The 15,833-nt window shown below is 40.0% G+C and overlaps 1 protein-coding gene across 1 annotated transcript in view; it reads left to right on the forward strand.

The window, feature by feature from the left end:
• The first annotated feature begins 525 nt into the window (after positions 1–525).
• MSI2 (musashi RNA binding protein 2) overlaps positions 526–15,833 on the forward strand; it is a 522,649-nt gene continuing 507,341 nt past the window's right edge. Inside the window, 5 exon segments of the mRNA XM_074261866.1 lie at positions 526–905; positions 1,194–1,234; positions 1,562–1,643; positions 2,439–2,523; positions 6,567–6,608. Coding sequence (XP_074117967.1) covers positions 844–905; positions 1,194–1,234; positions 1,562–1,643; positions 2,439–2,523; positions 6,567–6,608 — 312 coding nt within the window. The 5' untranslated portion in view covers positions 526–843.

The raw sequence follows: 15,833 nt of genomic DNA on the forward strand, positions 1-15,833 counted from the left end.
GAGGGAGGACGAGTCGGCTGGCTTGCCCGGTCGGTCCTCGCCTCTCCGCTATTAAGGTTAGGTACGGCTGGTCTTTTTAATTCTCCCCGACCCCCTCACACCTTCGGGAGCCTCCCCCTCCACCCCGCCCCAGCGATCCCTGCCCTTGAGATCCTGGGAACTCGGAGTGCTCTTCTGCCGCTTCCCTCGCCTCGCGCTCCAGCCCGCAGGATCCGGGCAGGATGGATCGTTAGGTGTTAGTGCGATCCGCGCGCGCGCGCGTCTCTGTGTGTGAGTGTGTATGTGTGTGTGTATCTGTATTTGTGTGTGCGGGTGCGCATCTGTCCCGTCGGTTGATGTGTGTGTGTGTGTGTGTGTATGTGTGCGCGCGCGCGAGTGTGTGAGTGTGTGTATGTGTATATGTGTGTGTATGTGCGCGCGCGCTGGGATTGTTGGGGGTGGTGGGAGGAGGGCGGGAAGGGGGCCGCACCAGGCTGCGTGACGTCACCGGGATTGGTTACACGACGTTCTAGAACTCCGCCCCACGTGCGCCGGGGGAGGAGGAGGAGGAGGAGATGGGGGTGGGGAGAGGGAGGGGGTGAGGTGAGGATGGGGGGGGAGGCAGGGGAGGAGTGGGGGGGTGAGAAGGAGCTGAGCTGAGCTAAGCTGATCCCACGTGTGACGGATCTCGCTGCTTCCCCGGCTCCGTCTCTCTGTGAGATTCGGTGTAGCTCGGGAGGGGGGGGAGGAGGAAAAGGAGGAGGAGGAGGAGGGAGATCTTTGGGCTTGTAGCTGGCCGCTGCTCTGCTCCGATCACTGTGGGGCTTAATTTTTTGGGGTGGGGGGGCGGGGGGGGCCTCAGATATGGAGGCAGATGGGAGCCAAGCCACCTCTGGAAGCCCTAACGACTCACAGCACGACCCTGGGTAAGTTTCCCACCCCCTTCCCACCACCACCTCTCGGATTGTTCCCCTTGCAACGGAGACGACCATGCATTTTGTAGGACGTCTTCTCCCCCCTCCCCTCCTCCACCTCCACCTCCACCCCCGTGGAAGTTCCACACCTTTGTTTGATTGCATTTCGCTGTAACCTTCCCCCCCACCCCACCTCCCAGTTCTCTCCTCCCCCCCTCTTCCTTTTAGCTTTTGTAAGTTACACGTCAAAATGGCCGATCTGACATCTGTGCTCACTTCTGTTATGTTTTCTTCCTCTAGTAAAATGTTTATCGGTGGCCTGAGCTGGCAAACCTCACCAGGTAAGGGAGGAGGGGAGGGGGGAGTCTAGGACCCCCCCTTCTTGGCTTCTTTATTGCTCTTTGTTATCCCAGTGCAGACCCCCCCTACCCCCCGCCATTGGCTCCCCACTTCTCCTGTGCAAGGTTATTTTTTTAAATAGCAAATCCTTTCCGAGCCCTCTATTCGACCTCTATTGCTGTATTTTTCCTTGTGTGTGCAAGAAATGCAAAGAAAGAAAGAAAGAAAATACTACTTTTGGTTTTTGTCAGTGATCAAAATTTGCATTGCTTTTTCTTTCTTTTTCCACACCTTACCCCCACCCCCCCATCCCGTCTCTCTCTCCACAGATAGCCTTAGAGACTATTTTAGCAAATTTGGAGAAATTAGAGAATGTATGGTCATGAGAGATCCCACCACCAAACGCTCCAGGTAAAATGATCCCCTTTGAATTTGTTTTTATTTAGAACAAAGTTAAAGTTTTATTTTGGGGGTGGTTGTGGAAGTATCAATGGGATAGAATGGGTGGTGGTGTCTTGTTTTGTTTTGTTTTTCTCTGAATGCCCCTGCATTGCCTCTTCCCTGTCCGGCCTCGCTCCCCTCCTCCTAAATTATTGGTGGTCGATCATATGGAGTTAACTCCGGGAGAGATGTTGGCTTTATATTATATTTTCTTCACCCCCTTTTTCGCCTCTAGAATGACGTTTTGCAGCATCCACTTTGCAAATAGTTTAAACGTCTACAGACACAGACACATACAGAGGCACAGACACAGACAGACACACATAAACACAGATTTCCACTTCGCCCATGTTCCCCGTTCCCCAAGTCTTGAACCTCTTCCGTGGAAGGTGAATCTCAATTGCCCTGCATGCTTTGGTATAAAACAAAGCATTAAGGGGAGGAGGAGGAGAGGAAACGGAGGTGGCAAATGATTGGAGAGGCTGAGCGATTTCTAAGTTACCTCTGCGCTCCCTCCCTTCGTTCCTCCTTTGACCCTTAATACCCCTCCCTAACCCCCAATCTCGCGCCCCCCCCCCCCCCATTTCTGGATGGCTGGGGAGAGTAAGTGGAATGGCTGGGGGAGGGGAACCAGCGGGGCGGGGTAGGAAGGAGGGAGAATTTTGCTCCGATTTCCAGGCTGGGGTTCATTCATTCTTGCCTTTTTCTTTAAAATAGTCTTTTCTTTTTTTCTCCCCCCGCCCCCTCCTCTTTGTTTTATTGCAGAGGCTTCGGTTTCGTCACGTTTGCCGACCCAGCAAGTGTAGATAAAGTATTAGCTCAGCCCCATCATGAGTTAGATTCGAAGACGGTATGTTTTTGTTGCTGTTCGCTCTCTTTCTGCTACGTTTCCGACTATGACAGGCTCATTTAAAGAGACAGCGTCCTTTTTCAGGATGTGCTTGGAGTTCTGTGTAGGTTGCAGGGAGAGCTTGCAAAGTGGGCATAGAAGTTCACTTTGGGGAGGGACTAGCTTTTAGTCTGTGGTTTCTAAATTTCTCAGCTGCAGTCCTGGGGATTTGAGGGCAACATTGGAGGTCCTTATGGGGGACTTTTTATATACTGAAGAGTTGCTTAAAAAAAAAAAAAACCTCATAACTTCAAGCTGGAGCAAAGCAACTTTTCTTTGTCAACTAGCAAGGCACATGGTACTACTGGCTGAAGAGAGAGATTCCCTTTGGGCGGGTTTCTGGAAGGCAGAGCTTTATTCTTCATTCAATGGTCACTGCACGGGAATGAGGGAAAATCCTATTTCCTAGGTATTCTCCTTTTTTTCCGTGCTAGAACCTCCCATTGAAGAATCACCCCAAGAGTGATTTAGTTTTGGAAGGGATAGAATAGAGAAACTAGAATATCCCTTCTCCGGGATTGCTTTAAAGCTTCACCTCCAGATGGTGTGATAAAGCCTTAGATTTTGAATGGATTTTTTTTTTTTCTTGTCACATCAAACACTTTCAGTGTGGGTCTGGATACTTATGTTTGAATTTGAAGCCTTCTAGACCAGAGTGAGTGAAATGATTCAAGCAGAGGTCAGGCATGAAATTGGCCCATTGTCTGAACTGGGAGGGGAAAAGATGGTTAGATTATAATTCCTTGGTGGAAAATAAGTTGGTTTGGGTGATTTGTTCATTTGGTTTTTAGTCGGAAGGGGGAGGTGGGAAGGAAGGGAAAGTGTCCTTTAAACTGTTTTATGTACAATAAATGATGCTGGTTAGTCCATTGCCCACCCTCCAGGAAAGCTTCTGATAATTTTAATATTGCTGCATCAACCAGTAGCATGAAGGTGACATTGAGATTTGATATTGGGGCGTGGATGTGAGAGATTTTATTTCTATCACCTTATACCTAAGGTGATAGAAAGAACATTTGGTCAGGGGTTAGGGGGCCTGAGCATAGCCATTAACTGACCCTGTGACCTTGGGCAAGTCCCTTAATCTTATCTATAAAATAAGGAGTTGGGGTAAAATTATTTCTCCTCAGCATAAAATAGTCCTAAGGCAAAATCAAACATGAGAAAGCTTTCTGGCATTGTCAAATTTACTCTCCAGTTTTGACCCTAATTCAGATTAGAGAGAAATCACTTTAATGTATTTCTCATCTTTCTCCTTTTAATTTTTCTACTAATTTTGCTGAATATCCATTCATTCTAGGAATAATTATTTGTGATATGATCACTGGATCGTGTGTCCAAAGAATATCATTCTCGGAAGCCCCCTCTCTCCTTTCACTTCTTTCACTCCCCTAATAATATTTGGGCTAGATATTTTAAAGATAGTAAAAAAAAAAAAAAAAAAAATGAAAAAGTATTTTGAAACAGATTCCAGGAATTGATTTTAGCTTTTTTCCCCTTATTCTTTATTCTCCAATCTCCAACACACCCTTTACCCCTCACCCCAAGAAACATAAATGTTATTTATGTGGGGAATATGATCCATCATAGAGTAGGCTAGAGCTGTGGTGGGTAAGCAAACCCTATCTGGAGTAAGATACAAATCAATTACTTTCTCACTCATTCAGTATTTGTAGCCATGTTTCAGTCACTGTTATTTAGTATAACATAGCATTTGACTTTGTTTCAACTCAGCGCAGGAGGCGGTTGGTTTATTGACATGGAAAAGAGGATCTTGTTTACAGTTACGTTTAAAGTTTTATTTAGGTAACGGCTATTCGTTTCAAAAATAGTATCCTAGTCATTTCCTAGAGGACTTGTAGATACAGTAAGTAGAACTGTACCTAACTAACTCACATTTTTAATTTTTTGGTAGTTTAAAAAAAATAGTTGACAGGGATGTGCAAAAGGTACGGATTTGCCATGGTCACCTCAGATAGCCGTCAGAAATACCTGCGGCCTGTATGAAGTTTCCCCAGTGAAGGGAGAAAATTGTGCTAAACCAAACTGATCTTATTTTGACCTACAGTCGTTTTGACTTGGATTATGAGAATTGATTTTGGAAATTAACATTGTCATATAATTTTTTTCTTTCTCTTTAATTTTTCTTTTTCTTTTTTCTTTTTCTTTTTTGATGATGGGAGGATGGTCTTGTCCCTTTCCTGCTCATGGAATCATCATCCCTTTCTTCCCCGAATCCCACCTCATGCCTTTCATTCTCTTCATTTTAGCTCCTTTTCTTTTTTTGAGTATAACTTTAATTTTTGCATTTTGACATGACGGTCTGAAACCAGTTTTTTTTTAAATTGGTTATTTCTTTTGAATAAGTATGTACCTGTCTTACAATTTGTTTGGCAGAATGGAAAATCCACACCTGTTGTATTTCTCTGGTAGACAAATATCTAGTCATTGATGGATCTGTTGGTAGATACATTCGTCATGTTAATCTTTATGAAAGGATAGTTTTTTAGAAAAAAATTTTTTTTTTTGCTTAAAAAAAACATAGAATCTCTCATTTCTCAGGCATATGTTTTAAAATAGGGTAATATAAGCTAGAACCTGTCTTACTTTTAGTACAGTTTTAAAGGCATTTTAATAGAGTAGTTTAAGTAAGTAGGTTTTTGTGACATTTAAACTATTACTAGGAGAGCATCATGTTACATCACTACCAAGGTGAGGTGAGTCAGTGAAAAAAGAAACTGAATTGCTCTTTTTCTTGGTGTGTGTGGGGGGAGACAAAATCCCTTGTTAAAGTTTCGACTTTTTTTTTTTTTTCTTTTTAGCAGAACTAAATTGGATTCAGACATTCATTTTTAAAAAGCAATATTTTTCATATAAAAGCCAAAGCTTCAGAATAAGTAACTTGTAGCAATATTCATTTCACCCTCTTATGATAACTATACCCAGAGATTCATGATATTTAAAAGCAGAAGGAAAACTAGCCATGGAAATACTTTCCCCCCTTTCCTTCTTCCTTTATCCTCAGTCTATCAGATAAAATCCACTCTTCCTGTCCTATGACCTAAAAGGTTTTGTGGTCATTTTCTAACTTTAAAAAAAAAATCCTTATTGTGTTAGATTCTCCAAGTATCTAATCTGTATGATTTGAGTAATTTTTTTTTAACTAAATAGAAAAAAGCTTTTGAATTTTGATGGCCCCCCATCCCCCAAGTCCAGTTTCAGGTAACATAATGAGACTTACTTTTTACTATTCCTGTAACTGGCTTTTATCCTGAATTTACCTTCCTGATTCATAGAAAGGTAACTTCTTTCTACCCCACCCTCATGAAAGGATCTCTGGTTTTTAAATGCCAGGTGTGTTTACCTGGTGTAGTGTTTTAGATATTTGTTTTGTTTTCCCATGTCAGGCTTTGAAGACTCATTTTAAAAAATGCAGTTATAAATTTAAAAAATGAATAATTTCATTTATATTTCCTTTTGGATGTGTTCTTTCTTTTTGGAATCCCTCTCCCTCCCTTCCTGTTTTATTTATTTGGGTGGAGGAAGGGCAGGATATGAGAAATCACAAATTATTTAAAGCTAGAAGAAGCTTTAAATTTAATTTGCAGGTTATAATTTTTTAAACCCAGATAACATTCCCATTTTTTTCTCCCAGCAGTGTGCCACAGATGAGAAAGTAGGTAGCATTTAATATTCAGTGTTGACTTGAGGAAAAACCCTTGCCTAAATAATTAATAGCAAATAATATCTTGTTTATTAAGAGAATTACAGTTTGAATACTCAGTTTATGGAAAAGATCAATGTATTTCTTAGTTTTTTCCACAGTTTAGCTGGGTCAAAGTTCAGGGTATTTGTGAGTTGCCTAGGAAGATTGTAAAATGCTGATTTGCAAGCCTGAGAAATGAGTGATTTATAATTAGGTGCTTTTTTTGGCATTTTTCTTTTCTTTTCTTTTCTTTTTAAAATGCAACATTAACTTCTTCCTCCCTTTTTTTCCCCCTCAGATCGACCCCAAAGTTGCATTTCCTCGTCGAGCACAGCCCAAGGTAAGTCAGGAGGGTCAATAGGAGGATTTTGGGCACATAGAGAGTTGGTGCAGTTTGGGTTTCAAATGGAGAATTATTGCTAATGAAAGCTTTTGAAAGCCCAAGCCTATGGTGTCTTAAAGGTGTCAGCATATGTTCATGTAAGTACAGGAGAATGGCTTTATGTGTCTGATTTAACTGGCTTGAAGTAGTTTCCCTGGTGCTTGATTGGGGGCGAGAAGTGGGAGGTAGAAGAGAGTGAGTGTCTTGGTCAGGAGCTTCAGCCAGTGTCCTGAGTGTATCAGCATCATGTTCAAGTGTAACTCAGATGGCATTGGAGACTAATTGTAGTACCTTTTTAGATGGGATATTTGTTTTTGTTTTTGTTTTTTTGAGCACTGCTTGGAGAGTTCCTGGGCTATCCCTACTTTATCCTGAAGAACTTTAGTTAGTTGCATGTCGCCTCTTCAGAAAATAAATGTTAAGAGCTGCACAGGCCTTTTGGACCTTAGAAAGGTGATAATGAATGTATTGGTTTCAATCTGATTGGATAATGTTACACTCTGCTTATAGGCTATCCTTGGAAACTGTGTGTGTGTGTGTGTGTGTGTGTGTGTGTGTGTGTGTGTGTGTGTGTGAGAGAGAGAGAGAGAGAGAGAGAGAGAGAGAGAGAGAGAGAGAGAGAGAGAGAGAGAGAGTGTGTTCGTGCGAGTACAAGTGTGCTCGTACTCTTGAGTACATGCCAGTCCCTGGGCAGAAAAGTTTTGAAATGTAACCTTGTACAAGTAGTGCTAGAGTAGCTGCTTGAAGGACTGAGACAAGACTTGACTTTTCCATGAGTACATATGTAGGGCACCTTCCCCCTCATCCCCCCACCCCCTTCTATTTAAAAGTAGTTTTCAGATTGCCAAGTTAGAAGGGGAAAACACTTCATTTCATGTGACGGCAAAAACAGGGATTTGATTTACATATTGAATGGAAAAATTTCCTAAACTTTTCCTTCTCTATATGTGATTCAAAGAGTGTGTGTGTATGTGTGTGTGTGTGTGTGTGTGTGTGTGTGTGTGTGTGTGTGTGTATACGTGTACATACACGTGCACTGTGTTTTTGGAGCTCCATTGGTAGAAAGAAAAAAGTTGAGACTTCTGATTGTGAGCCAGAAGGGAAGGGACTAAGGAGCAGCGAGCAGACAAACTCAATTTGTTTCTTTAGGCAGAGTCTCCCAGGAGCTGGGGAACATTTTATTAGTGTGTGGAGAGGCATGGTTTTGCACATTTAAAATCCACCCAGGAAAAATAGTTGGTTGGCATGTGGTATGATGGCTTAAGGACTGCATGTATGAAGTAAGATAGATGCTGGTACTTTTTTTTTTTTTAAATGTTATTTGTATTGTAAAGGAATTAAACTAAGCAAAAATAGCTAAATGTTTTTCTCCCTGCCTCAAGATAGTCTTCAGTTTGAGTGAATACTAATTAGTGAAGAGCAAGGTTATTTCTGTTCTCATCAAAAGGTTTGTACTGTAAGGTTTTATGGTTTTGGGATTAGGCCATTGGATTAGAGTTGCACTCCAGACTGTGTGGCCCAGAATTTCAGGAGTCCAAATAGAATTAGCAGTATTTCCTGCCTTTAGTTGAATTGCTTTTTCTCCATAAACGTGGATCTTCAAATTTCCAGGTTACCCATTTGATTGCTGAGAGCTAGGGTCAGATTACTCCCGAAGGAAACTGGAAAAAAAAATCTCTGACTCTAACCCTGGGTGGCCTTTGTTTTCCCCTCCCCCTATACTCTCTGTTTTTCTTCTTTTGTGTGTGTGAGAGAGGGAGATAGAGACACACACACACACACAGAGAGAGAGAGAGAGAGAGAGAGAGAGAGAGAGAGAGAGAGAGAGAGAGAGGGAGGATAAGGTCATTTACTTTCATAAAAATACAATAGGTTGCTTGGTTTTTCAGTGACCCACTTCTGGACCTGGATGAGAGGTAGTGTTTTTTCTGGCTCCTGAAATAGCTGTACAAATGTTCTCCACATATGTAGTATATTTATAATTGAATTGTTGGACCCTAAAACCCTCTCTCTGAAATTGACAGTTCTTCTTGGGATGTCATTCATCAGGGAAACTTCACAAATCCCTTTTTTATATGATATCATCTCACTATGTCTTACTTTGCCAGTTTCTTTTACTAGACCTCCTCAAGATAACTTTTTCAAATGTGTCCATTTTTACAAAACCCTAATGAGGTGAGAGAACAAGTGACAAGGATCTATGAGTATTCTTTTTTTCTAGAGTGAGAATGTAAAAGGTAGAGCAGAGCGATGTGACTTATAGTATGGTTCACTCAATTCGTACAATTCCCTTTCTTTCCTCAGTTATTTCTTCTTTTATCTGCTACAGCATTAAGATCCTTCATTCAATTCAAAAAATATTTATTAAACACATATAACATTTAAAGTTCTTTGCTACTCTCTGCCCACACAAATATAACATGAAAAACATTTCTTGCCCATGCTTGCTTCTCATTGAAGGGTGGGACACAGCAATAGATAGCTAAGTAAATACAAAGAATGTACAAGAGAATACAAAGTAATTTCAAAAAGGAGAGAGTTAAGGAGGAATGACAAAGTTCTCACATGACTAGTAGTCTCTGATCGGTGCCTTGAAGGAAACTACCCTTGCAAGAGGTAGAGAAAAGGAGGGGAGTATATTCCAGATGTATGGGGTGAGAGGGATGGACACCTGTACAAAGACCAGAATTAGAGATGGAATGTCATATAATGGACCCATTCATTAAAACAAAGTCTCCAATGGGGAGTACCATAAAGGAAGACAAGGAAAGTCATTAGCAGTCATATTATGAAAGGCTTTAAATACCAGACTGAAAATTTGGGGGCTTGGTCACTAAGATGTGTCAGAATCCCAGCCGGAAGGGACTCCAGAGAGATCAGAGAGAGATCTAGGTCAATCCATACTTGATCAAGAATTCTTTTTCTGCAACTTAGGTTAATAATATTCTGTTGGCAAAGTGAGTTTGGGAGGAATATAGAATTTCGAGCATTATACTTTTTTCTTCCTTAATAAGGCTTTTGGTTATTTAAGAATTGTAAAGTTGGGGATAGACGTTAACTACTGGTCTTCACTGGATGTCAATGTATTTCAGTTCATTGTGACAGAGGGGCCAGGATTTAGACTTGTGTTTCTGGTCCAGCTCTGGTACTTCCTTGTTCTACACCTTTGGATGGATGATGCCATATTTCCAGATCTTGATTTCCTCATTTGTGAAATGGGGAAAATTATACTTTTATGGTCTCCTCCCTGGTAGTTTTGAGGAAAATGCTGTTGAAATATGAGCCATCGATTCCAGAATCTCTTTGGGTGGTTTGTCCAACTAATGCTAAGCAGAGGACTTCTCTGTAAAGGGGTTCAGGCAAGATGGCAGGGAGAAAGTATAACTTTACACTGAAAAGAATAGTGGCAGCCAAGAACAGATTTAATATTTGTCCTGTCATAATATTCTTTAATGCATTTTATAAATAAAAATCTGTTTTGATCTGCTTTTTAATGAGTTGCTGAATTAAGGATTTTGAATTCAGCTGTTCATTTATCCCCATAGTGTAGGAAATGATCAGCTTCTACAGCGGAAAAGTACAGTTGGATTTTATTAACTAATTATGAGGGTCAAGTCTTCAGAGGCTGCTGGACACTAATTACCTCAGTCCATTTTGATGAGGATGTATGTCTGTTCCACAGACTCATCTTTCTCTTAAGGATGTTTTCTCTCTCTCTCTCTCTCTCTCTCTCTCTCTCTCTCTCTCTCTCTCTCTCTCTCTCTGTCTCTCTCTCTCTCTCTGTCTGTCTGTCTCTCTCTCTCTCTCTCTCTAGTTCTCTCTGTATATTTCCCTCTGTGTTTCTCTCTGTCTCTCAGTTTGTCTTTCTTTCCTTCTGAATGGAAACTCTCTTGTCAACCGATAAATGTTTTATGGTTTGAAAAATCTGTGAAACTGGGATTGGAAGATACAGTTGTTTCCTTTATTTCTCTGTGTGCCTGGGCCATGGAAGAGTCTTTACTTTTTCCTTATTATGGAAGGAAGGAACTTTAGTGTTGGAACTGCTTACTATATCCTGTAGCTATCTATGCCTCACAATGGAATGTAAACTTTTTGAAGGCAGAGATGAAATCTTTTGCTAGCTTTTTGTTGCTGGATTCTGGATGATTAAGTTTTAAGGAGATGAGACTTGTTTAATTAATTTAATTAAATTAGATGAGACTAATTTAATTATTTTACATATATATATACATATGTGTCTTTTTTATTTACATATATTGTATATATCTTTTGTGTATGTATGTATGTCTTTTTATTTATGGATGTATATGTCTTTTTAATTTATGTGTATATTGGTATGTCTTTTTATGTGTTATTAATTATGTATGGATGTATGTATTGTGCACGTATGATATATGTATTGCTCTAGTAAAGGCAGGGTGCTTGAGGACAAGGAACGTTTTATTTTTACTTTAGTTCACCAGTGCATAGTGTGATGACCATCAATTTAGATGCTCATTAATTGCTTGTTTTTAAATTGAATTCTTTCTTCTCTATAACTCATCTGTCATAGAATCAGGCTATTTGTCAGGGAAGGGATCTTGCTTGGGTCATCCTCTTTTTTTTTTTTTTTTCAGATGGAGAAACTTGTTATTCTGAGAGATCATTTAGGGAGTTAGTGAAAGAACTAGTACCAGAACTCAGCTTTTCAACAGGTATTCTTAAGAAATACTGAATCAGAAAGCTCAGTGTTTCTGGGATCTCTCTACTGTATCTATGCTTTCCCTACTGTTATTATTCCCTCCAGTGACACAGATTGCAACTCATTCATGCCTGTTCTTCACCATTAGATTATTATCTAAGTCTTCTCACAAGTTCACTATAGGTATTTCATCCAACATGGAGATTGAGGCCTTTTTCATTATCAGTAGTGTATTTGCATTGCCCACCAGTTATCCCCTGCTCTTGTCATGTGGCCAATCCTTCTTCAGTCATGTTTTCCTATTGCTATCCAACATGGTACAGTGGGGAAATGCTACATTTGGAGTTGGAGGAGCTAAGTTTGAATCCCAACTCTGCAACTTAGTATATAAAGAAGTTTCATTCCTATGGGTTCAAGTTTTCTCTTCTGTAAAATGTGGAGATTGGACTAATTGACCTCTTTTAGCTTGAAATTTATGATCCTATGATCCTTTAACCTGAGGTTGCTTTTTTTTTTTTTTTTTTATGATTCCTTATTTTTTAAATGTCACAGCTTGCCCTCTCACCATATACCTCTTTCTGCATTTTGTATGATAATCATTTTTAATTTCTTAGAGACAGGTGTTCTGTGACTCATAGTGGCATGCTGCACAAAATACTGGACCCAAAGTCAGGAAGGCCTGAATTCAAATTTAACTTCAAATACCTACTAGCAGTGTGACGCTAGGCTAGTCACCTAATCTTTGCCTCATTTTCGTTTTCTGTAAAAATGGTGGTAATGTGATAGTACTAACCTCCCAGGGTTGCAGTGAGGATCAAATGAGATAATACTTGTGAAGCATTTTGCAAACCTTAACATACTATTCAAATGTTAGCTGCAATTATTATTATAATTATAATCATTATCATTATTATCATTATTACTCCAGAGTGGTGTACATGCGCATTTTTAATGGTCTACTATAAATGACTCTGATTGACTTCTGTATTTGGTTCTTTCACTCTCCCCCTTGAGTTCATTCTTTTTTTGCTGTGTGGTGTGCGATTTAAAACATCATAGAGTTTGGGATTAGAAAGAAACTGTTTACTTACAGAACTTCTGAAAGACGTCACTAAGTAATAAAGGAACTATCTCCCCTGAATTCATTGGAAGAAGGACCCAAACTCAAGTGAGCTCTTATCTTGGCTATGACCTGCAGCAAGAGTTCCTTCTTTAAAGGATTATTTAAATTTATATTTATATATAACATATAATATACAAGTAAAGCAAGAGATTTCAAATCCTGTAACTACTACCACCTCCCTGTGCAACCTTAGATAAGGCAACTCTCCTGACATTAATACCTGTCATTCTCCATTGTGCCTCCCTAACTATTTATCTTGGGGCTTCAATACAGAACCATCATATGTCTAGACCCCCAAATATATATCACCAAATTCTTTCTGGGAACTAAAGACTTAGGAGCAAGTCAACCAATTTGACTCTAGAAATGCCAGTTGAAGAGTATGTACCATTGAAAGTAACTGTGTGTGATCTTAAGAAAGTCATGTACCCACTCTGTGACTCACTTTTCCCATTTGAAAAATGGAGATGCCCTTGTAGGGTTGTTGCAAATATAGGATAACATACAAGCAAATGCAATACAAATATAAGGGGAATTGCAATACAAGTATTGCATATTATAAGCAGTTACCTCAATAAGGGAAAGGACCTATCCTAAAAGCAAAACCTGAATGAGCTTACTTTCCCTATCTAAATACGATTCTTTGATTTTAAGATGAAGATCATAGACCTCCTCTAGAGAAGCAAAGCTCTTTTACTCTGAAATTCTTTGTAGCAGAAAAGGAAGAGTCACTCACACACACACACACACACACACACACACACACACACGACTCTTCCTGTGGTCAGAGAGAGTTGGGCAAAAGGAATCTCGTATAGGGTATCATTCCCACCTTGGGTGACTTCCTTGAAGTGGTATCTATTTATCATTATATATTCTGCATTATTAAATCCAGCAACCTGGATTCAATGCCTTAGAAACAGACAGTGTTTACATCCCAAGAGGCAATTGAAAGAGTAGTGGATTTAGAGTTGGAGGATCTGGGTTCAAATTTCACCTTTGCCACTTGGTATCTCTGTGAACTCAAATAAGTCACTTGTATTTAATTGCAAATTATACAATTGAACAATGAGGGGGATAGGACTATTCCTTCCATTTCTTTAACTGTGATATCCCCATTTAACTGGATCTGGTATATTTAGCTATCCACATCCATCCGCAAGGAACTATATGGCATAGAGAGCATTGGTCCTGGAGCCAGTAGACCTGGATTCAGATCTGACCAATAATAATAGTAACATTTCTATATTTGCTTTAAGATGTGCAAAGCACTTTACAAGTATTATCTCATTTCATCTTTATAACCTCGGAGATAACTGTCATAATCCCATTTTACAAATGAAGAAACTGAAGTAGACTGAGGTGAAATGACTTTCTTAAGTTCACAAAGATAGTAAATGTCTGAGGCTGAATTAAATTCAGGTCTTCTCAACTCTGCGTCCATTGTTTGTCTTCTGTGTCACCTAATAGTTGCTAATTATTTATTAGTGTGTGAATGTATATAATTAACTTCCTGGAGTCTCAGTTTTCTCATCTGTAAAGTAGAAGCAATAATAATTGCCCTACCTATTTAACAGGCTTGTTATGAGGAAAGAACTTTGTAAATCTCAAGGAACCTTGACTTATTATTATTGATCCATTCATTCAAAAAATAGTGCCCTACAACATGATAAGTGCTTGATACATTATGTTTGTTACCTGATTGACAGTTTTGAGTTCCTGCTGTATACAGAGCCCTGGGCAATACAAAGATGCCTAAGTCTGTAAATTTCCTCCTGGAAGTTAGAGTCAGTAGAGATAAGAGACATAATCACAATGAATTACAATTAGGCGATTAATGCCAGTAAAGGGCTCTAAAGAGAAAGTCCACAGAATTTTAGAGGAAGGAGAGCTCACTGTTTCTTGGTAGTGGTAGTAATGATCTGGTTGGAGGAAGGCCTTGTAGGGTAGATGTGTTAGAAATAGACTTGAGAGGAAAGATAGGATTTTGAAGCTGGAAATGAAGGGCATACCAAGCAGTGGGCACAAGGAGGCAGGAGAGTATTGGAACATATTTAGGAAAAGGGTAATAGTTTGCTATGGATAAAGTTCAGGGTGTTTGTAAGAGAATAGTCACGCTAGAAAAGTAGCTTAGGACCAAATGGTAGAGGACATTGAATATCAGACTAAAAATGAGTAGTTGGGATTTTATTAAGCAGGCTATGAGAAGCCATTGTGTGTATTTGCCGCAGCTTTGAATGGAATTGAACTTTTCGAGGTTTACATTGATGGTACATCATGGAATGCCTAGGAAGTTGAGCCTTCCTTCTGAACTGTCATCTCTGGACTTTAATTTTTTCATTTGCAAGATGAGGAAATTAGACTTGACTTATAAGAATCCTTTTAGCTCTAAACTGATGACTCTCTGAGGTCTGTGGTGCCAAAAGTGGGAGATTCTAGAATCAATATGTCACTACCTAAGACAATTCGATAGGGCTATTTCCAACCCTGTCATCTACATATATTCCTTTGGTTCACCTGTATCCAAAGGTGACACTGTTGCTGAGGCACGTGGTTTGGTTTGTTCCTCTCCTCTCCCCTTCCCCGAATATGAATTGGTTTTCTTGGACACATCTGTATTGTCAGCCAGCCACACTTCCAGCCAGTGGTATACAGTTCTGAGACAGCTGGCTAGCATTTCAAGTCCCAGTCTGTGGCTGTGAAACAGAGCAAAGCTGACTGGCTCACATGGGTTCACAGATGGTGCCCGTGACCTTGGTCTTTATTAAGAAAAAAAAAAATCCCATTTATTCACCAGCCACAGATTCATACTTTTCAGGTGACTCTTATGCTTGCCATGTCCCATTCTGACCTTTGGCCATATGCAAGGCAACCTCAGAGTTCTTTTTTCCTAAATATTTGTTCTTCTCCCATTTTGTCTCCCCTCTCTTTTCCTTCTACAAGTGATTATTACCCAGAATTAATTATGAAACATTTTTGTCTTCTCTTCTACATCCTCAGTGTTGTATCCCAACCTCTAAGTTGGCTGAATAATGATCCTGCCCATACTTATGTCAGGACACAGATTTTGCTTTGCCTCTGTATCAGTTGTTAGCTGGTGACCATTTCGTCAGAATATACCATCACAGACTGAGCTCAGAAGATCTGCTTTCACAGGGCAGGGTGTTCTTAGTGACCCAAATGGGAGTTGACTCTTCTTGTCTTTCTTTACATTGAGGTAGAAAAGGAAGGAAGAGGAGAAAGAGCCTTTAATGTTTCTATTTTGGGGTTCTTTTCCTCTATGTATATTTTGTATATGTTTATTTATGTATATAGTGTCTCCCTTTAGGGTGTAGCCCCTGACCAGATCAGGGATTATTTCCACTTTTTCTTTCCACTC

This window comes from Sminthopsis crassicaudata, chromosome 4, assembly GCF_048593235.1.
Source record: "Sminthopsis crassicaudata isolate SCR6 chromosome 4, ASM4859323v1, whole genome shotgun sequence".
Classification (NCBI taxonomy): domain Eukaryota; kingdom Metazoa; phylum Chordata; class Mammalia; order Dasyuromorphia; family Dasyuridae; genus Sminthopsis; species Sminthopsis crassicaudata.